The 20,131-nt window shown below is 55.8% G+C and overlaps 8 protein-coding genes across 18 annotated transcripts in view; 2 read left to right on the top strand and 6 right to left on the bottom strand.

The window, feature by feature from the left end:
• Positions 1-6,560, bottom strand: part of LOC124417253 (C-type lectin domain family 2 member I-like) — a 29,878-nt gene extending 23,318 nt beyond the window's left edge. Inside the window, exon 1 of the mRNA XM_040648884.2 lies at positions 6,386-6,560. The gene's annotated coding sequence lies outside the window, so the exon portion shown is untranslated. The remainder of the gene's footprint in view (positions 1-6,385) is intronic.
• The window catches only part of LOC124417249 (C-type lectin domain family 2 member I-like), a 246,597-nt gene extending 239,410 nt beyond the window's left edge, over positions 1-7,187 (bottom strand). The window contains exons 1-2 of the mRNA XM_040648825.2: positions 6,827-7,187; positions 6,576-6,733 (exon numbers count right to left, since the gene is read on the bottom strand). Coding sequence (XP_040504759.1) covers positions 6,576-6,663 — 88 coding nt within the window. The 5' untranslated portion in view covers positions 6,664-6,733; positions 6,827-7,187. The remainder of the gene's footprint in view (positions 1-6,575; positions 6,734-6,826) is intronic.
• MHCY4 (major histocompatibility complex Y, class I heavy chain 4) overlaps positions 1-18,909 on the top strand; it is a 311,182-nt gene extending 292,273 nt beyond the window's left edge. The window contains exons 8-9 of the mRNA XM_040648739.2: positions 17,764-17,796; positions 17,982-18,909. Coding sequence (XP_040504673.1) covers positions 17,764-17,796; positions 17,982-18,001 — 53 coding nt within the window. The 3' untranslated portion in view covers positions 18,002-18,909. The remainder of the gene's footprint in view (positions 1-17,763; positions 17,797-17,981) is intronic.
• Positions 1-20,131, top strand: part of MHCY15 (major histocompatibility complex Y, class I heavy chain 15) — a 295,994-nt gene that overhangs the window by 244,117 nt on the left and 31,746 nt on the right.
• Positions 5,076-6,521, bottom strand: LOC121106975 (C-type lectin domain family 2 member B-like; the record flags this gene model as incomplete). The annotated part of the gene is made up of 4 exons (XM_040648898.1): positions 5,076-5,320; positions 5,538-5,644; positions 5,909-6,090; positions 6,386-6,521. Coding segments are annotated over 4 exons (567 nt in total), but the record flags the coding sequence as incomplete, so codon positions are not given.
• On the bottom strand, positions 5,076-10,021 carry LOC121106947 (C-type lectin domain family 2 member B-like). The gene is made up of 8 exons (XM_040648861.2): positions 9,961-10,021; positions 9,630-9,760; positions 9,379-9,536; positions 9,189-9,293; positions 8,710-8,891; positions 8,339-8,445; positions 6,827-8,116; positions 5,076-6,090 (listed from the first exon to the last, which is right to left on the bottom strand). The coding sequence occupies exons 3-7, from the start codon at positions 9,464-9,466 to the stop codon at positions 7,975-7,977; spliced, it is 624 nt and encodes a 207-aa protein (XP_040504795.1). The 5' UTR covers positions 9,467-9,536; positions 9,630-9,760; positions 9,961-10,021; the 3' UTR covers positions 5,076-6,090; positions 6,827-7,974.
• On the bottom strand, positions 10,218-12,954 carry LOC121106940 (C-type lectin domain family 2 member B-like). 4 transcript variants are annotated; one of them, XM_040648820.2, is made up of 9 exons: positions 12,916-12,954; positions 12,589-12,719; positions 12,341-12,495; positions 12,145-12,255; positions 11,674-11,855; positions 11,312-11,418; positions 10,920-11,088; positions 10,768-10,838; positions 10,218-10,674 (listed from the first exon to the last, which is right to left on the bottom strand). In XM_040648820.2, the coding sequence occupies exons 1-7, from the start codon at positions 12,916-12,918 to the stop codon at positions 10,947-10,949; spliced, it is 831 nt and encodes a 276-aa protein (XP_040504754.1). In that variant the 5' UTR covers positions 12,919-12,954; the 3' UTR covers positions 10,218-10,674; positions 10,768-10,838; positions 10,920-10,946. The 4 variants fall into 4 exon arrangements, with proteins under 4 accessions (XP_040504754.1, XP_046757550.1, XP_040504755.1 ...); XM_046901594.1 differs by having other exon boundaries at positions 10,768-11,088; XM_040648821.2 differs by having other exon boundaries at positions 10,218-10,668; positions 10,768-11,088.
• Positions 13,859-20,131, bottom strand: part of LOC121106942 (C-type lectin domain family 2 member I-like) — a 94,747-nt gene continuing 88,474 nt past the window's right edge. The window contains exons 1-7 of one of the 8 annotated variants that reach the window (XM_040648831.2): positions 15,885-15,910; positions 15,548-15,678; positions 15,300-15,454; positions 15,110-15,214; positions 14,639-14,820; positions 14,267-14,373; positions 13,859-14,043 (exon numbers count right to left, since the gene is read on the bottom strand). In XM_040648831.2, the coding sequence (XP_040504765.1) occupies positions 13,902-14,043; positions 14,267-14,373; positions 14,639-14,820; positions 15,110-15,214; positions 15,300-15,454; positions 15,548-15,678; positions 15,885-15,887 (825 nt within the window). In that variant the 5' untranslated portion in view covers positions 15,888-15,910 and the 3' untranslated portion in view covers positions 13,859-13,901. Of the gene's footprint in view, positions 14,044-14,266; positions 14,374-14,633; positions 14,821-15,109; positions 15,215-15,299; positions 15,455-15,547; positions 15,679-15,884; positions 15,911-20,131 lie in introns of those variants that run through there. The other 7 variants (XM_040648833.2, XM_040648838.2, XM_040648834.2 and 4 more) reach the window with 7 other exon arrangements.

The raw sequence follows: 20,131 nt of genomic DNA, 5'->3' as shown, positions 1-20,131 counted from the left end.
GAATGAAGGGAAGAAGGGAAGGAGCCGTCCGCCAGAGCGCGGTCGAGGGCCGCGATGGGAGCACCACCAGTGTGGGGCACGCGGAACGCTCCTCCCAGCAAGGATAGGTTGGGTGCAGAGAGGCACAGAGACCCCAAGGGTGGGAAGGATCACCATTGATCCCCACCCGACAGGGAATGATCCCGAGGGCAGCGGCTACAAGCATCACCTCAGCTCTGCTAAACCCCCCACAATTCAGGAGGTAACAGTTAGAGACCTGCTACTCCAACTGGACTGCCACAAGTCCATGGGACCGGATGAGATTCACCCGAGAGGTGCTGAGAGAACTGGCAGAGGTGATAGCCGAGCCGCTTTCCATCATCTTATCAGTGCTCCTTGTTGACGGGTGAGGTCCCAGAAGTCTGGAGGCTTGCCAATGTGAATCCCATCTACAAGAAGGGCTGCAGGGAGGATCCGGTGAACTACAGGCCTGTTAGCCTGACCTCGGTGCCGGGGGAAGATTATGGAGCAGATTGTCTTGAGGGAGATCACGTGGCACATGCAGGTCAACCGGGGGATCAGGCCTAGCCAGCATGGGTTTCACGAAGGGCAGGTCCTGCTTGACCAACCTGATCTCCTTCTATGATCCAGTGACCCGTCTGCTGGATGAGGGAAAGGCTGTTGATGTGGTCTACCTAGACTTCAGCAAGCCTTTGACGCTGTCTCGCACAGTATTCTCCTCCAGAAGCTGGCAGATCGTGGCTTGGACAGATACATCTTCGCTGGGTAAGGAACTGGCTGGAGGGCCGGGCCCAGAGAGTGGTGGTGAATGGAGTTAAATCCAGCTGGCGACCGGTCACGAGTGGTGTTCCCCAGGGGGTCGGTGCTGGGGCCTGTCCTCTTTAATATCTTTATTGGTGACCTGGATGAGGGTATTGAGTGCACCCTCAGTAAGTTTGCAGATGACACCAAGCTAGCTGGAAGTGTTGATCTGCCTGAGGGTAGCGAGCCTTACAGAGGGGATCTGGATAGGTTGGATAGCTGGGCTGAAGCCAATGGGATGGGATTCAACCAAGACCAAATGCCGGGTCCTGCACTTTGGCCATAATAACCCCAGGCAACGCGACAGGCTTGGGGCAGAGTGGCTGGAAGACTGTGTAGAGGAAATGGACCTGGGGTGTTGATTGACGCTAGACTGAACATGAGCCAGCAGTGTGCCCAGGGGGCCAAGAAGGCCAATGGCATCCTGGCTTGTATCAGAAACAGTGTGGCCAGCAGGAAACAGGGAAGTAATTATCCCCCTGTACTCAGCACTGGTGAGGCCGCACCTCGAGTACTGTGTCCAGTTTTGGGCCCTTCACTGCAAGAAAGACATCGAGGCCCTGGAGCGTGTCCAGAGGAGGGCAACAAAGCTGGTGAGGGCTCTGGAGCACAGGCCTTATGAGAAGCGGCTGTAGGAGCTGGGGTTGTTCAGTCTAGAGAAGAGGAGGCTCAGGGGAGACCTTATTGCTCTCTATAACTACCTGAAGGGAGGTTGTAGTGAGCTGGGGGTCAGCCTCTTCTCTCGGGTGACAGTGATAGGACTAGAGGGAATGGCTTCAAGCTGCACCGGGAAGATTCAGGCTGGACGTTAGGAAAGTACTCCTTCTCTGAAAGGGTGGTCAGGCACTGGAATGGGCTGCCCAGAGAGGCGGTGGAGTCACCGAGCCTGGAAGTGTTTAAAGAGCGTTTGGACGTTGTGTTGAGGGACGTGGTTTAGCGAGAACCATTGATGTAGGGCAAATGGTTGGACTGGATGTCCTGTGGGTCTTTTCCAACCTTAGCGATTCTAGGATTCTATGATTCTATGAGCACGTGACCTGCCTGGAGCGGACGGGGGCTGGGAGCCACCCTTTCTGTCTCAGTGATGCCTCTGGGAGCACAGTGCTGTCTGAGTCTGCGCAGGCTCCCTTTCCCCCCACCCTTTCCTCCTGCAGCACAAGGATGAACGCTGCGTTCCTCAGCTCACCCCTTTCTCCAAACTGTTCACTGGGAGGGGTGAGTTCATTTCTCTCTGATATCTTTCCCTACAGCACCTATTTCTCAAATAAAGGCCGTGTCACCGCCTTTGTTTGCTCTACACCACGTTCACCCAAAACTTCTCAAGGCTTCAGCCCCGTGGCTCGGTGAAGCTCCCTGCCACGCACAGCCCTTCCTCAGAGACTTTTTTTTACACAAAAAGTGGAGAAATTTAGGTTAGATGTAAGAGGGTAATGTTTTACTCAAAGGTGAGGTCCCAGCACAGGCTGCCAGGAGAAGCCGTGGATAACCCCCCTCCGGGAGCATCCCAGGACAGGCTGGATGAGAACCTGAGCAGCCTGATCTGGTGGGGGACAAACAGCCCACAGCAGGGGGCTGGAACCACATGGGCCTGAAGGACCCCTTCAGCTTCAGCTTCAAGGCCATTCTATGATTCTGTAACTCTTGTCCAGGCACGGGGAGACCTCAAGTGCACGTTGTGTGTGTGCTGGGAGAGGGCCAAATAACAGCATTTTACAGCCAGGAAAATAAAGACAAAATCACCTCTCCAATGTCCTGCTGATCACTTGAATAGAATCATAGAATGACCAGGGTTGGAGAAGACCTACAAGATCATCCAGTCCAACCCCTTCTCTTCTGTGCTGTTTTTCAATCAAGACCCTAAAAACACATCCTGAAGTTCTGTACCACAGGAAACTTTGGGAAAACAGGGGGAGTTTGACCCTGCTTTCCCATGTATGAAACAAAGAAAGAATAAGAAGCGAACTATACCGTATCCCAAGAGAGAAACTGAAGCGTTTTGTTTGCTGTCAATTTCATCACACAGACAGGAGGTGCAATAGAGGAAGGGAAGCAGATTGCTCACCCCTTTCAGAACACTCCCACGATCGCAGGGGAAAACTCCGCCAAGGAGGGATCCCCAACCAGAAATCCTCACCCATGTGGCTGTCAGCTCTTCTATGGGGTCTAAGAGGAGTGCAGCCAGGCTCAAACCCTTCCTGCTGCACAGCTGCATCGCCTTCACCTCTGCTGCCAGTGCTGAGCGGTCCTTTCCCAGGTGATCCATGAGAGGGTCAGGCTGGGACTCAGCAGTTTCCCATGCAGGCAGCGATGCTATGGGGCAGTGACACTACTGGGCAACGTTATGGGGTAGAGACACAATGGAGTGGTGCAGCTACGGGGCAGTGAGGCTTTGGGGCAGTGCTGCTATGGGGCAGTGATGCTATGGGCAGTGCTGCTATGGGGCAGTGAGGCTTTGGCGGTGCTGCTATGGGGCAGTGAGGCTTTGGGGCGGTGCTGCTATGGGCGGTGAGGCTTTGGGGCGGTGCTGCTATGGGGCGGTGAGGCTTTGGGGCGGTGCTGCTATGGGGCGGTGAGGCTTTGGGGCGGTGCTGCTATGGGGCGGTGCTGCTTTGGGACGGTGCTGCTTTGGGGCGGTGCTGCTATGGGGCGGTGCTGCTTTGGGGCGGCCGTCACAGTGGGAAAGAACAAGCACGGTGGAAGGCGATACAGGAGAGGAATGGCAAAGGGACAAACAGGAAAGGAACGCTCAGCGGTCTGCGAACATCTCGGCTCACGGGGAGATACCCCCCAGGGAGGGATCTCCACGCACAGAGCCTTCCCAGCCGCTCTCAGCCCTTCCATGAGGTCTCAGAGCAGTGCGGGCAGGCTCCGCCCCTCCCGCTCACACCGCTGCACCGCCTCCAGCTGTGCCGCCAGGGCTGCCCGCTCCTTTCCCAGGTGCTCCATCGCTGGGTCAAGCCGGGACTCGGCAGCTCCCATTGGGGCACGAAGAGGCCGAGGCGGCCGACGGCAAACGGCGACCGTCCCGCGGGAACCGCGAGACACGGGAGAGGATCTCAGCCGTCGGCCGGGCGGCGCTTCGCCCACGGGGACAGCGGGCAGCAACCGCGGGAAACGCGGCCCGGTGCGTCCGCAGGCCGTGAAGCAGCGCAGGAAGCGCAGGGACACGGCGGGGAACGAGCCCGGCGCTCCGCTGTGGGACGCCTTCACGGCCCGCCGCGGCGCCCGGTGATGACATCACATCCGGCCTGGAGCGGAAGCGCAGTGTGGACGGGCGTGGAAGGGGAGGGGGCTGATGGAGAAAGAATGGCGGTGCTTCCGTGCCTGGGGCAGCACTCCCGTCCCGTCCCGTCCCACAGCGCTGCGGGAAGCGATGGCAGCGGCTGCAATAGAGCACGCTTTGCTTACTGCAAACTCCGCGTCTTTACGATGGGCAGCGGCTTGGCAGGATGGGCAGAGAAAGAAATCGAAGGAGTCCCGAAGGCGTGTGACTCCCTGAAGGTATTGGCCAGTGCAGATCCCGGGAAGGTTGTGGCTGTGCAGAGGCCTCTTCTGCACGGAGGCACTGGGTGAGCTGCCAGCAGCTTCCATTGCTGCCCAGCTAAGCGTACCCGAAGTCATGGGCTGTACCTGAAGGGGGCCTCCAGGAAAGCTGGGATGGGGCTGTTTTGTAAGGGCGTGGAGCGACAGGAGGAGGGGAAATGGCTTTAGAGTGGAAGAGGGTGGATTTAGACAGTGGAGCAGGTTGTGGATGCCCCCGCCCTGTGAGCAGCCTGGTGTGGTGGGAGGTGTCCCTGCCTCCAGCCGGGGATGGAAGTGAATGGTCTGAAAGGTCCCTTCCAACCCAAACCATTCTATGGTTCTTTGTAAACTGCAGGGAATTGCAGAGGAGAATGGCTTTAAGAAGCCAATAGCACTAGAGATGCAGCGTGCATTTCAGAGAGCACCTCTGTGCAGTGAGGTCAGAGCGTGCCTGAAACAATACGGCCCGGACACAGAGACTGGCTCAGAATGATGACAGAATCATAGAGGCACAGGGCTGGAAAGGACCTACAGGATCATCCCGTCCAACTGTCCTCCTATCACCACCACCACCGCTGAGCTCCTCAGCCTCATCTCGTAGCACCTCATCCACAATGTCAGTGGTTTATGGGCTGGTTCGGCCCGGTTCCGTGAGTAGCAGGGCAGAGGGACCCACAGATCTGCACCCCAGAAAAGGGGAACAGGGAAAAGGATAGCGAGATGGGCCCAAAAACAACACGGCAGCAACGATCTGAACAGAAACAAAGTAATTGACTAGAAAGGACATCGGGCTGCAAGATAATACACTGTAATACAACAGCAGCACTGGCACAAGGTTGGTGGTGATGGGATCTCTCATTGTGGGTGCACCTTTTGCTTCCAGAGGACGTAGTGGTCAGCTCTGCTGCAGACCCAGTGCTTGTGTAGGTGGCACAGGGATGAGCTGATCCTGTCCCCGTTCAGGTACGCACATCGGCCTCCACCTCGCAGCTCAAACCTGTGCCCAAGAGGGAGGAGAATGGGAAAGGTGCCCCAATCTGCTGAGAAAAGCTGGGGCTGCCTCTTCTGGGGAAGGAGGGCAGGAAAGGGCTCATGGTGGAGCACCAAGCCTGAGCCAAGCAGCCTATGCGAAACCACGGCTGTGGCACCAGGAGAAGATCCCCATCTCAAAGAGAGCCCGTGGGAAGTCGTGGCAGCTGGACAGACAGACTGACCAGTTGGTGAAGGCTGTGACATCGCTCCACATCCACTGGGCGTCCTCTTCTTCCCTGTGAAGCCCAATCCTGCAGTTTGCCAGGCCCTGGAAGCGCATCATGAAATCCTTTAAAGGAAGAGAGTGTTGAATGTTAGGAGGTTTTAGCATCTGTCCCACCCACATCTCAGGCTCCAGCAGGCTGCAAGGCGCTGCATTCTGCTGCATGGAAGAAGCTTGTTTGTGCTTCCATGGCACAAGAGCTGCCCCCGGAGGTGCACATCTCGGGATGTCCCCCAGGTGGATGCGGGAGGGGGTGGGGCAGTAACGTGCTGCTGTCCCTCCCCAGCCTGGTGCCTTCCCCAGAGCTTTGGGCTCATGTCCCCATCTCACCATCTCCTCCGCACTGCCTATGGTGGCCAGGGAAGCTCCGTGGGCATTGCAGTGCTCCCTGCTGCTGTTCCAATCATTCTCCTCCTTCGATAAATAATAGCATTTCCCCTGGAATCCGACCCAGGCGTTGGGGCACACGTGGGCAAAGGCTGGGAAAGGTGGGATGGGGGCCCGCCAACACACTGAAAAGAGGAATTGGACAAATGTGGGGCAAAGGGTGGGAAATCTGCATTTCTCTCACCTCCCTCCAACAGAGGTGGGATATGGGCTGCACTGTGACGTGCTGCAGCCCCGGGTGCGGTTGCAGAGGTTGGGAAGGTTGAGCAGAGTGTGGTGTAGGGCACCACGTGGCTGCCCCAGAGCACATGGGAGCAGGGCTGTGCTTGCGGAGCGTATCCATGTGCTGGAAACCCCAAATCCCTGCTCTGTACCCAAACCTGAGGCATCCTCACCATGGGGATGCTTGGTGGCACTCACCGGTCGATATCACCACCAGCACGAGGATGAGGGCTCCCAGTGCTGCACACGCAGCAATGAGCTGCACACGGGATCTCCTCCTTCCCACCCCATGGCACCAGGAGCTTGGGGGGCAGAGAGTGGGTGGGGACACGCCCTTCTACTCCTGTTCCCCCCCATGCCCTCCTTCCTGCTCAGTCCCCACCATTACCCCATTGGGGTTTTTCCCCACTCTGCCCAAGGGGCTCTGTTGCTGCTTTGTGCTCTAAAAATGTTTCCTGTTGGTCTCCTTCTCCCATAGCGGGTGTGGAAGTATTGGACTCCAGCACCAATATGTGCACATCCTCTTCTGGGAGCTGGGGATCAGAACTGGAAGGCAGACATTGGTAGAAGTGGTTTTCCTCTTTTTGTTTCTCTTTTTTCCACCCATTCCACTCTTTTGTTCCCCATCCCCAGCCTTACCTTGTTGGGATCCTTCTCCTCTGGTGTGCTGGGGGTTCTGGTGCTGCTTTGTGCTCTGAGAAATGGTTCAGTCGTTCTCCCTCTGCAGGCGTGGAAACCTTGTGCTTCAGTATTGGTGTTTGCACAGACTGCTGTGGGGTGGACAGTTAGGATGGGGGGGATAGAAGAAAGGACTGAAGGAGGGGCTCGGGAGGATTAGAAAGGTGGGAGAAAAAGGAGAGAGAACGGGGAGAGGAAAGTGGAAGGAAGGAAAGAGAGAGGAGCAAGAGAAGCAGGAAGGAGCTCAGTGCAGTGTGAAATGTGAAGACGTGAGAAGCCAAAGGCGGTGTTGGTACCATTCAGCTGAGCAGCGTGTGCAGGCAGAGGATCTGTCTGGGGAAGCCAAACCACACCTACAGAGCATTTCTGTGGTCATGCTACATGCTACATTTATTCACGGTTTCAATGCCGGCTGTCCCGCAAGCAGCAGCACACACAGAAAGCAGCGTTAGGTCTTTTATGCCCAGCACCACGGTGAAGCCCTTTGCTCCCTGGGCCCTCCTCGCCCACCTTGGAGCTCGGGCTGATGTTTGCAGCTTTGTGAGAAACACGCTCCAGGTCTACAATTTCGATTCAGGCCGAGATCTCTGTGAAGAGCAGTTTGTCCATGATTGCAACAACGGGCGCACGCCCCCTACTGCCAAGGGAGAAATTGCGCTCCTGATCAGTGAAATCCACTCCGTTTTCTCCCCTGGGTCCAACACAGGCAAAGCCTCTCCTGGCACTCATTGGTTGAGCATCTCAGGCTCACAGTGATCCGAAGCTGTTGCTGCATTATGTTTCCATACAACGTCTGTTAGCAACCCATTGTCTTTGTGTATGTTCTGTACTTTTTAAGGAGATAGGAGGACAACATTTCCAACAGTCTGCACACTCCTTCTGTCCTGTGCTAGGCTCTCCCCTACCCTATAGAATTTCCTTACCTGGTGCCTGTGCCAATTCTACCCAGGAGGGAATGCCCCAGTCTCAACTTTACTCTGTTCAGCAGCTTTTTCTGTGAAAAGCAACTTCACCTACACTACATACAGAGATACTGGAAATTTCCGCTGTAAAAACACAACCTACCTGTCCACACGGCTGACCGGGTCCTGACACGGTGGTGGGGTCTCTCATTGTGGGTGTGCATTTTGCTTCCAGAGGACATAGTGGTCAGCTCTGCTGCAGACCCAGTGCTTGTGTAGGTGGCACAGGGATGAGCTGATCCTGTCCCTGTTCAGGTACGCACATCGGCCTCCACCTCGCAGCTCAAACCTGTGCCCAAGAGGGAGGAGAATGGGAAAGGTGCCCCAATCTGCTGAGAAAAGCTGGGGCTGCCTCTCCTGGGGAAGGAAGGGCAGAAAGGGCTCATGGTGGAGCAACAAGCTGAGCCAAGCAGCCTATGGGAAACCATGGCTGTGGCACCAGGAGAAGGTCCCCATCTCAAAGAGAGCCCATGGGAAGTCATGGCCTGGACAGCTGGACAGACAGACTGACCAGTTGGTGAAGGCTGTGCCATCGCTCCACGTCCACTGGGCATCCTCTTCTTCCCTGTGCAGCCCGATCCAACAGTTTGCCGGGCCCTGGAAGCGCATCATGAAATCCTTTAAAGGAAGAGAGTGTTGAATGTCAGGAGGTTTCAGCATCTGTCCCACCCACATCTCAGGCTCCAGCAGGCTGCAAGGCGCTGCATTCTGCTGCATGGAAGAAGCTTGTTTGTGCTTCCATGGCACAAGAGCTGCCCCCAGAGGTGCACATCTCGGGATGTCCCCCAGATGGATGAGGGAGGGGTTAGGGGCAGTAATGTGCTGCTGTCCCTCCCCAGCCTGGTACCTTCCCAGAGCTTTGGGCTCGTGTCCCCATCTCACCATCTCCTCCGCACTGCCTATGGTGGCCAGGGAAGCTCCGTGGGCATTGCAGTGCTCCCTGCTGCTGTTCCAATCATTCTCCTCCTTGGAAAAATAATAGCATTTCCCCTGGAATCCGACCCAGGCGTTGGGGCACACATGGGCAAAGTCTGGGAAAGGTGGCACAGGGACCTGCCGACATGCTGAAATGAGGAATTGGACAAATGTGAGGCAAAGGGCAGGAAATCTGCATTTCTCTCACCTCCCTCCAACAGAGGTGGGGGATGGGCTGCACTGTGACGTGCTGCAGCCCCGGGTGCGGTTGCAGAGGTTGGGAAGGTTGAGCAGAGTGTGGTGCAGGGCACCGAATGGCTGCCCCAGAGCACGTGGGAGCAGGGCTGTGCTTGGGGAGCGCATCCATGTGCTGGAAACCCCAAATCCCTGCTCTGTACCCAAACCTGAGGCACCCTCTCACCGTGGGGATACTTCTTGCCACTCACCGGTCGATATCACCAGCAGCACGAGGATGAGGGCTCCCAGTGCTGCACACGCAGCAATGAGCTGCACACGGGATCTCCTCCTTCCTGTCACATGGCACCAGGAACCTGGGAAGCAGCGAGCGGGTGGGGACACGCCCTTCTACTCCTGTTCTCCCCCATGCTCTCCTTCCTGCTCAGTCCCCACCATTACCCCATTGGTCTCCTTCTCCACTCTGCCCAAGGGGCTCTGTTACTGCTTTGTGCTCTGAAAATGTTTCCTGTTGGTCTCCTTCTCCCATAGCGGGTGTGGAAGTATTGGACTCCAGCAGCGATATCTGCACATCCTCTTCTGGGAGCTGGGGGTCAGAACTGGAGGGCAGATGTTGGTAGAAGTGGTTTTCCTCTTTATGTTTCCCTTTTTTCCACCCATTCCACTCTTTTGCTCTCCATCCCCAGCCTTACCCTGTTGGGATCCTTCTCCTCTGGTGTGCTGGGGGTTCTGGTGCTGCTTTGTGCTCTGAGAAATGGTTCAGTCATTCTCCCTCTGCAGGCGTGGAAACCTTGTGCTTCAGTACTGGTATTTGCACAGACTGCTGTGGGGAGGACAGTTAGGATGGGGGGGGGATAGAAGGAAGGACTGAAGGAGGGGCTCGGGAGGATTAGAAAGGGTGGAGAAAAAGGAGAGAGAACGGGGAGAGGAAAGTGGAAAGAAGGCAAGATGGAGGAGCAAGAGAAGCAGGAAGGAGTTCAGTGCAGTGTCAAATGTGAAGACATGAGAAGATGGTGTTGGTACCATTCAGCTGAGCAGCGTGTGCAGGCAGAGGATCTGTCTGGGGAAGCCAAACCACGCTGACAGAACGTTCCTGTGGTCATGCTGTATCTTTCTAATTGCCCGCTGGAAACAGCAGCGGTTGGTTCAGACGGTTTGTGGGAGGTCCTTCGCAGTACAGAGCCCAACCCACACAGCTGTGCTTGGCTCTGAGCCATCATGGGGGGAAAGGAGAACCCGCACCTGTTGGTTATACCCAAGGAATTGATCCAGACACTATCTCTGATCGAAGCAGGCTTTATTCACCACTGCAATGCCGGCTGTCCCGCATGCAGCAGCACACTCAGAAAGCAGCGTTAGGTCTTTTATGCCCAGCACCACGGTGAAGCCCTTTGCTCCCTGGGCCCTCCTCGCCCACCTTGGAGCTCGGGCTGATGTTTGCAGCTTTGTGAGAAACACGCTCCAGGTCTACAATTTCGAATCAGGCCGAGATCTCTGTGAAGAGCAGTTTGTCCATGATTGCAACAACGGGCGCACGCCCCCTACTGCCAAGGCAGAAATTGCGCTCCTGATCAGTGAAATCCACTCCGTTATCTCCCCTGGGTCCGACACAGGCAAAGCCTCTCCTGGCACTCATTGGTTGAGCATCTCAGGCTCACAATGGTCCGAAGCTGTTGCTCCATTATGTTTCCATACAACGTCTGTTAGCAACCCATTGTCTTTGGGTATTTTCTGTACCTTTTAAGGAGATAGGAGGACAACATTTTCAACAATCTGCACACTCCTTCTGTCCTGTGCTTGGCTCTCCCCTACCCTATAGAATTTCCTTACCTGGTGCCTGTGCCAATTCTACCCAGATCGGAATGCCCCAGTCTCAACTTTACTCTGTTCAGCAGCTTTTTCTGTGAAAAGCAACTACAATACCTTCAGAAATACTGGAAATTTCCACTGCAAAAACACGACCTACCTGTCACATGGCTGACCATGTCCTGACACGGTGGTGGGGTCTCTCATTGTGGGTGCGCCTTTTGCTTCCAGAGGACATAGTGGTCAGCTCTGCTGCAGACCCAGTGCTTGTGTAGGTGGCACAGGGATGAGCTGATCCTGTCCCCGTTCAGGTACGCACATCGGCCTCCACCTCGCAGCTCAAACCTGTGCCCAAGAGGGAGGAGAATGGGAAAGGTGCCCCAATCTGCTGAGAAAAGCTGGGGCTGCCTCTCCTGGGGAAGGAAGGACAGAAAGGGCTCATGGTGGAGCACCAAGCCTGAGCCTGGCGGGCCACGGTAAACCTCGGCTGTGGCACCAGGAGAAGGTCCCCATCCCAAAGAGAGCCTGTGGGAAGTCATGGCCTGGACAGCTGGACAGACAGACTGACCAGTTGGTGAAGGCTGTGCCATCGCTCCATGTCCACTGGGCGTCCTCTTCTTCCCTGTGCAGCCCGATCCAACAGTTTGCCGGGCCCTGGAAGCGCATCATGAAATCCTTTAAAGGAAGAGAGTGTTGAATGTCAGGAGGTTTTAGCATCTGTCCCACCCACATCTCAGGCTCCAGCAGGCTGCAAGGTGCTGCGTTCTGCTGCATGGAAGAAGCTTGTTTGGGCTTCCATGGCACAAGAGCTGCCCCCGGAGGTGCACATCTCGGGATGTCCCCCAGATGGATGCGGGAGGGGTGGGGGGCAGTAACGTCTCCCCAGCCTGGTGCCTTCCCCAGAGCTTTGGGCTCATGTCCCCATCTCACCATCTCCTCCGCACTGCCTATGGTGGCCAGGGAAGCTCCGTGGGCACTGCAGTGCTCCCTGCTGCTGTTCCAATCATTCTCCTCCTTTGATAAATAATAGCATTTCCCCTGGAATCCGACCCAGGCGTTGGGGCATGCGTGGCCAAAGGCTGAGAAAGGTGGGATGGGGGCCCGCCGACACACTGAAAATGAGGAATTGAACAAATGTGGGGCAAGGAGCAGGACATCTGCATTTCTCTCACCTCCCTCCAACCGTGGTGGGAGATGAGGCCGCAGCACGTCACAGTGCAGCCCGGGGGCGGTTAGAAAAGTTGAGCAGAGCGTGGTCTAGGGCACCACGTGGCTGCCCCAGAGCACGTGGGAGCAGGGCTGTGCTTGGGGAGCGCATCCATGTGCTGGAAACCCCAATTCCCTGCTCTGTACCCAAACCTGAGGCATCCTCTCACCGTGGGGACGCTTGGTGGCACTCACCGGTCGATATCACCAGCACCACCAGCATGAGGATGAGTGCTCCCAGCGCTGCATGCACGGCAATGAGCTGCACACAGGATCTCCTTCTTCCCATCCCATGGCACCAGGAACCTGGGAAGCAGCGAGCGGGTGGGGGCACATCCTTCTACTCCTGTTCCCCCCCATGCTCTCCTTCCTGCTCAGTCCCCACCATTACCCCATTGGTGTCCTCCACTCTGCCCAAGGGGCTCTGGTGCTGCTTGGTGCTCTGAAAATGTTTCCTGTTGGTCTCCTTCTCCCATAGCGGGTGTGGAAGTATTGGACTCCAGCAGCAATATCTGTACATCCTCTTCTGGGAGCTGGGGGTCAGAACTGGAGGGCAGATGTTCGTAGAAGTGGTTTTCCTTTTTTTGTTTCTCTTTTTTCCTCCCATTCCAATCTTTTGCTCCCCATCCCCAGCCTTACCTTGTTGGGATCCTTCTCCTCTGGTGTGCTGTGGGTTCTGGTGCTGCTTTGTGCTCTGAGAAATGGTTCAGTCGTTCTCCCTCTGCAGGCGTGGAAACCTTGTGCTTCAGTATTGGTATTTGCACAGACTGCTGTGGGGTGGACAGTTAGGATGGGGGGGATAGAAGAAAGGACTGAAGGAAGGGCTCGGGAGGATTAGAAAGGGGGGAGAAAAAGGAGAGAGAAAGGGGAGTGGAAAGAAGGAAAGAAGGAAAGAGAGAGGAGCAGGAAGGAGTTCAGTGCAGTGTGAAATGTGAAGACGTGAGAAGCCAAAGATGGTGTTGGTACCATTCAGCTGAACAGCGTGTGCAGGCAGAGGATCTGTCTGGGGAAGCCAAACCACGCTGACAGAACGTTCCTGTGGTCATGCTGCATCTTTCTAATTTCCTGCTGGAAACAGCAGCGGTTGGTTCAGACGGTTGGTGGGAGGTCCTTCGCAGTACAGAGCCCAGCTCACACAGCTGTGCTCGGCTCTGAGCAGTTACAGGAGGAGAGCAGAACCCACATCCGTTGGTGATAAACAAGTAGTTGATCAGGACACTATCTCTGATCAAAGCCAGTTTTACTCACCACTGCAATGCCGGCTGTCCTGCATGCAGCAGCACACACAGAAAGCAGTGTTATGTCTCTTATGCCCAGCACCACGGTGAAGCCCTTTGCTCCCTGGGCCCTCCTCGCCCACCTTGGAGCTCGGGCTGATGTTTGCAGCTTTGTGAGAAACACGCTCCGGGTCTACAATTTCGAATCAGGCCGAGATCTCTGTGAAGAGCAGTTTGTCCATGATTGCAACAACGGGCGCACGCCCCCTACTGCCAAGGCAGAAATTGCGCTCCTGATCAGTGAAATCCACTCCGTTATCTCCCCTGGGTCCGACACAGGCAAAGCCTCTCCTGGCACTCATTGGTTGAGCATCTCAGGCTCACAATGGTCCGAAGCTGTTGCTCCATTATGTTTCCATACAACGTCTGTTAGCAACCCATTGTCTTTGGGTATTTTCTGTACTTTTTAAGGAGATAGGAGGACAACATTTTCAACAATCTGCACACTCCTTCTGTCCTGTGCTTGGCTCTCCCCTACCCTATAGAATTTCCTTACCTGGTGCCTGTGCCAATTCTACCCAGATCGGAATGCCCCAGTCTCAACTTTACTCTGTTCAGCAGCTTTTTCTGTGAAAAGCAACTACAATACCTTCAGAAATACTGGAAATTTCCACTGCAAAAACACGACCTACCTGTCACATGGCTGACCGGGTCCTGACACGGTGGTGGGGTCTCTCATTGTGGGTGCGCCTTTTGCTTCCAGAGGACGTAGTGGTCAGCTCTGCTGCAGACCCAGTGCTTGTGTAGGTGGCACAGGTATGAGCTGATCCTGTCCCCGTTCAGGTACGCACATCGGCCTCCACCTCGCAGCTCAAACCTGTGCCCAAGAGGGAGGAGAATGGGAAAGCTGCCCCGATGCACTGAGAAAAGCTGGGGCTGCCTCTCCTGGGGAAGGAAGGGCAGAAAGGGCTCATGGTGGAGCACCAAGCCTGAGCCAAGCAGCCTATGTGAAACCATGGCTGTGGCACCAGGAGAAGGTCCCCATCCCAAAGAGAGCCTGTGGGTAGTCATAGCTGGGACAGCTGGACAGACAGACTGACCAGTTGGTGAAGGCTGTGCCATCGCTCCATGTCCACTGGGCGTCCTCTTCTTCCCTGTGCAGCCCGATCCAACAGTTTGCCGGGCCCTGGAAGCGCATCATGAAATCCTTTAAAGGAAGAGAGTGTTGAATGTCAGGAGGTTTTAGCATCTGTCCCACCCACATCTCAGGCTCCAGCAGGCTGCAAGGCGCTGCCTTCTGCTGCATGGACGAAGCTTGTTTGTGCTTCCATGGCACAAGAGCTGCCCCCGGAGGTGCACATCTCAGGACATCCCCCAGATGGATGCGGGAGGGGTGGGGGGCAGTAATGTGCTGCTGTCCCTCCCCAGCCTGGTGCCTTCCCCAGAGCTTTGGGCTCGTGTCCCCATCTCACCATCTCCTCCGCACTGCCTATGGTGGCCAGGGAAGCTCCGTGGGCATTGCAGTGCTCCCTGCTGCTGTTCCAATCATTCTCCCCCTTCAAAAAATAACAGCATTTCCCCTGGAATCCGACCCAAGCGTTGGGGCACACGTGGGCAAAGCCTGGGAAAGGTGGGATGGGGGCCCGCCAACACACTGAAAATGAGGAATTGAACAAATGTGGGGCAAGGAGCAGGACATCTGCATTTCTCTCACCTCCCTCCGACCGCGGTGGGAGATGAGGCCACAGCACGTCACAGTGCAGCCCGGGGGCGGTTAGAAAAGTTGAGCAGAGCATGGTGTAGGGCACCACGTGGCTGCCCCATAGCACGTGGGAGCAAGGCTGTGCTTGGGGAGCGCATCCATGTGCTGGAAACCCCAAATCCCTGCTCTGTACCCAAACCCGAGGCATCCTCTCACCGTGGGGACGCTTGGTGGCACTCACCGGTCAATATCACCACCAGCACGAGGATGAGTGCTCCCAGCGCTGCATGCACGGCAGTGAGCTGCACACAGGATGTCCTTCTTCCCATCCCATGGCACGAGGAACCTGGGAAGCAGCGAGCGGGTGGGGGCACATCCTTCTACTCCTGTTCTCCCCCATGCTCTCCTTCCTGCTCAGTCCCCACCATTACCCCATTGGAGTCCTCCACTCTGCCCAAGAGGCTCCGGTGCTGCTTGGTGCTCTAAAAATGTTTCCTGTTGGTCTCCTTCTCCCATAGCGGGTGTGGAAGTATTGGACTCCAGCAGCGATATCTGCACATCCTCTTCTGGGAGCTGGGGGTCAGAACTGGAGGGCAGATGTTCGTAGAAGTGGTTTTCCTCTTTATGTTTCCCTTTTTTCCACCCAGTCCGCTCTTTTGTTCCCCATCCCCAGCCTTACCTTGTTGGGATCCTTCTCCTCTGGTGTGCTGGGGGTTCTGGTGCTGCTTTGTGCTCTGACGAATGGTTCAGTCGTTCTCCTTCTGCAGGCGTGGAAACCTTGTGCTTCAGTATTGGTGTTTGCACAGACTGCTGTGGGGTGGACAGTTAGGATGGGGGGGATAGAAGAAAGGACTGAAGGAGGGGCTCGGGAGGATTAGAAAGGTGGGAGAAAAAGGAGAGAGAATGGGGAGTGGAAAGTGGAAAAAAGGAAAGATGTAGGAGCAAGAGAAGCAGGAAGGAGTTCAGTGCAGTTTGACATGTGAAGACATGCGAGAAGCCAAAGATGGTGTTGGTACCATTCAGCTGAGCAGCGTGTGCAGGCAGAGGATCTGTCTGGGGAAGCCAAACCACGCCTACAGAGCATTCCTGTGGTCATGCTACATCTTTCAAAGTTCATTTTGTTTGGTTCACACAGTTGGTGGGAGGTCCTTCGCAGTACAGAGCCCAGCTCACACAGCTGTGCTTGGCTCTGAGCCATCATGGGGGGAAAGGAGAACCCGCACCTGTTGGTTATACCCAAGGAATTGATCCAGACACTATCTCTGATCAAAGCAGGTTTTATTCACCACTGCAATGCCGGCTGTCCCGCATACAGCAGCACACACAGAAAGCAGCGTTCCGTCCTTTATGCCCAGCACCACGGTGAAGCCCTTTGCTCCCTGGGCCCTCCTCGCCCACCTTGGAGCTCGGGCTGATGTTTGCAGCTTTGTGAGAAACACGCTCCAGGTCTACAATTTCGAATCAGGCCGAGATCTCTGTGAAGAGCAGTTTGTCCATGATTGCAACAACGGGCGCACGCCCCCTACTGCCAAGGCAGAAATTGCGCACCTGATCAGTGAAATCCACTCCGTTATCTCCCCTGGGTCCAACACAGGCAAAGCCTCTCCTGGCACTCATTGGTTGAGCATCTCAGGCTCACAATGGTCCGAAGCTGTTGCTCCGTTATGTTTCCATACAATGTCTGTTAGCAACCCATTGTCTTTGGGTATGTTCTGCACCTTTTAGGGAGATAGGAGGCAACATATCCAACAGTCTGCACACTCCTTCTGTCCTGTGCTAGGCTCTCCCCTACCCTATAGAATTTCCTTACCTGGTGTCTGTGCCAATTCTACCCAGATCAGAATGCCCCAGTCTCAACTTTACTCTGTTCAGCAGCTTTCTCTGTGAAAATCATCTTAACCTACACTACCTACAGAAATACTGGAAATTTCCACTGCAAAAACACAATGTACCTCTCACACATGGCTGACCGGGTCCTTTCTCCAGGTTATCTGTCAGTGGGTCAGGCCAGGACTCAGCCGTTCCCATACAGGCAGCAATGCCATGGGGAAAGCAATGCCATGAAGCATTGCTATGGGGCTGTGACAATAAGGGGTGGCAACAGTATGAGGCAGTGCTAAGCAGCAGTGATATTATGGGGGGCTGCTGTGGTGAAGTGATGCTAAGGAGCACCAGTACAATCAAGAAGATTAAAGAGGAGGAAGGATGAGACAGGAGAGGAAAGGCAAAAGGGACAAAGAGAAAAAGATCACTCAGTCATCTGAGAACACCTCAGCTTATGGGGAAAAACTGCACAGGAGGATCTCCAAGCAGACACCCTGCCTCACTGGCAGTCAGCCCTTCAATGGGTTCCAGGAGAGATGCAGCCAGGCTCCACCCCTCCTGCTCACACCACTGCATCACCTTCACCTGTGCTGCCAGAGCTGACTGGTCCTTTCCCAGGGGATCCATCGCTGGGTCAGGCCGGGACTCAGCAGTTCCCATACAGGCAGCGATGCCATGGGGCAGCTGTGCCACGTCCTGTCTGGGGAGGAGAAAACATTCCCATGCGCTGCTGTCGTTGGATTGGTGGTGTGGAAGAGCAAGTCAGGTAAAAGCAGAGAGCTGGGGGGAGAAAGCAGGAACTGCAAGTGGGGCCTGAACCCCCTTGGGAATGCCCATGGTCTGACATGAGCCCCATGCTGGCACTTCTTTCTGTCTGCAGGGAAGGAGAAGAAGGGTTATGAAGCAGCAGCAGGTGAGTGCCAAGGGCAGAACTGTCCCCTGCTAGTGCTTGGGGTCAGGGCACTCTGGGGCCCCTTGTTGCTTTTGGGGTCACAGTGGTGGTGGTGGCATGATGCTCCGTGCCCCACAGCGAGCACAGAGCCAGGGCTCACTGCTCTCCCTCCCTTGCAGGCCACGACGGAGAATCCAGCATATCGGCCACAGGTATAGTGTGGAACGGGGGCTCAGGAGGGGTCCCTGTGGTTGGAGCGGTCCCAGTTCCCTGCACTCCCCCATTGGACCCACATCCGGGGCAATACTGGGCCCAACCCTCCCTGCTGAACCCCCAGGGTGGTGAGTCAGGATGGGGATGTGGCCCCACGTGACACCATCTCTTCTCACCCCCACAGGAAGTGAACCTTCCATCTGAGTGCTGTGCTGCAGTAGCCAGCCCTGCATGCACGTGTTTGGAGTTTGTGGGTGTGTGTATCTCCGTTTGCTCGACTCCTGCATCTCCTCGGGCTGACGCAGTGTGTGCTCCTCTGCTCCACTCTGTGCGTTATTTCCTGGGGATGACCCATTGAAATGTCCACCTCGTGAGCAGAGGTGGACCTCTGGGCAGAGCGCTGTGCATCGCTTTGGGGAAGATACCATTGCAGACACACTGGGAGGAGAGCGCCGGGTTCCGGGCTCAGGGGACGGGCAGAGGCTCTGGAAGAGGCCGAGCAGAAAAGAGTGTTCCAAACAGTCCGTAGAAGTGCAAAAGAGACCCGAACAGTAATGAGATGCGGAGTGGGTGAAGCAGGTGGATTTGTGAAGGTGAGGCAGCCATTTCCTTCAGTCCTCAGACGCCGACCTGAGACCCCAGGCTGATTGCTGGGACGTTCAGAACAAGGACTCAGCTCCACCACATGTGGGAGCTGAGGAACACAGGAAAGCAAAGGTGCATAGGAACATAGGAGGCGCCCCACAACTGGAGGAACAGCCGTGACGTCGCTGGGTACAAGGGCAGTGAGTGCATCTTCATCTCTCTCCTCTCTCTTTCTCCTCCTCTCTTTCTTTCCAAGCCCTATCTGAATGTAACACGAGGCACAGCACCATAGCTTCTTGCTAACTGGGTACATCATTGTGATCGTTCATATATCAAATCTGACCGGAGTTACAGCAGCAAATTGGGCATCCTTCAACCGAAGCTCAGCCCCCCACAACCCATCTGACAGCCAAGAACAAGTTGGAGCAGAAGGGGAGTTGTTTTCTGCCAAATTTCTTTGCGCTCTTCGTGTGATGCCCTTCAAGTCAAATAAACCACAGCACTGTGGATTGCTGGTTTGCAGCTCAGCCTGCGTGGTGTCTGATTTGGGGTGGGGGGAATCGTGTCCCGTTCAGCAGCTCAGGGCCTGGATGGGGCCCCGTGGTGGGTATCCACTGCTCTGCTCTCACCCATCAGGCTGCCGCGTGCATTGTCAGAGGGGTTCCCCAAGTCAGACATCGCCTGTCCTCGCTGAATCTGTGCTGATGGTTTCCTCCCCCTTCATGTGCCTGAGAATGGTGCCTGGGATGAGCTGCTCCAGTGCCTTCGCAGGCCCCACGGTGAAGCCCTTTGCTCCCGGGGCCCTTCTTGGAGCTCGGGGTGACGTTTGCAGCTTCCAGGACCGTCTCCCAGTAACACCGCTCAGGGATGATGAAGGCCTCGCTGTGAGGGTGCCAGCTCCCAGCATCCACGGCTGCATCTCCTCAGGGCCCTCTGCGTGACCCAGTGCTGTTCAGCCATGGGAGCACATCCTTTGCTGCACCCTTCCCTTCTCCTCCAGCTCTCCAGGCTCTGGGATTCTATGATCCTATGATTCCCGAAGGGCAGCCTTGCTGCTTACCACCGAGCTGATGAAGGCGTTTGGTACCTCAGCCTCTTTCGTGTCCCATGTCAGCACGACATCCATGTTTCCCTCAGCCCTTCTTTTGCCCCCTATGTACAAACAGAAGTCTTTGCTACCCCCGCCCAGGTTCAATTCCAGCTGAGCTCTGGCTCTGCTGACGTTATCTCTGCACGTCTGACACAGTCTCCATGTGCTCCCCATCTTCCCTGTCCCCGCGGGGCCTCGGTGCGCTTCCTTTCTGTGCTGGGGCTTGGCCAGGAGCTCCTTGTCCCCAATCGTGGCCATTTTTGACCAATTCCGTTGGGTTTTTGAGCTCTGAGCAGCTCCTCGAGCACCAACCTGCTCCTTTGGGCCCCTCCTTCCTCCCGGCCATTAACACACAGGTCCAGGTAGATCCACGAGGAGGCCGCAGTCTGCTCTCCCCAAATCCGGGTTTGGGAGCTCCTAAGGATCCTGAGCTCTGCCTTCTCACAGCCAATGGTTCCGGATCTGTATGGCAGCACACAGAGTGCACAGCCAGCTCCGAACCGCCGAGTTTGGGAGCTCAGAGCTCAGCCTCTGCAGGGACCGCCGTGGGTCAGTGCTATGGGAGAGGTTCTCCATCCACCCATCTTATCCACCTGTGCTTAACATCTCTTCGTTCCTCGCTTTCTCCTTTCCTGTTCATATGAGGTTGGTCAATGAGG

Source organism: Gallus gallus, chromosome 16 (genome assembly GCF_016699485.2).
Source record: "Gallus gallus isolate bGalGal1 chromosome 16, bGalGal1.mat.broiler.GRCg7b, whole genome shotgun sequence".
NCBI classification, from domain to species: Eukaryota; Metazoa; Chordata; class Aves; order Galliformes; family Phasianidae; genus Gallus; species Gallus gallus.
The sequence above is the reverse complement of the archived record's forward strand: the minus strand, read 5'-3'. Positions and strand labels throughout refer to the sequence as shown.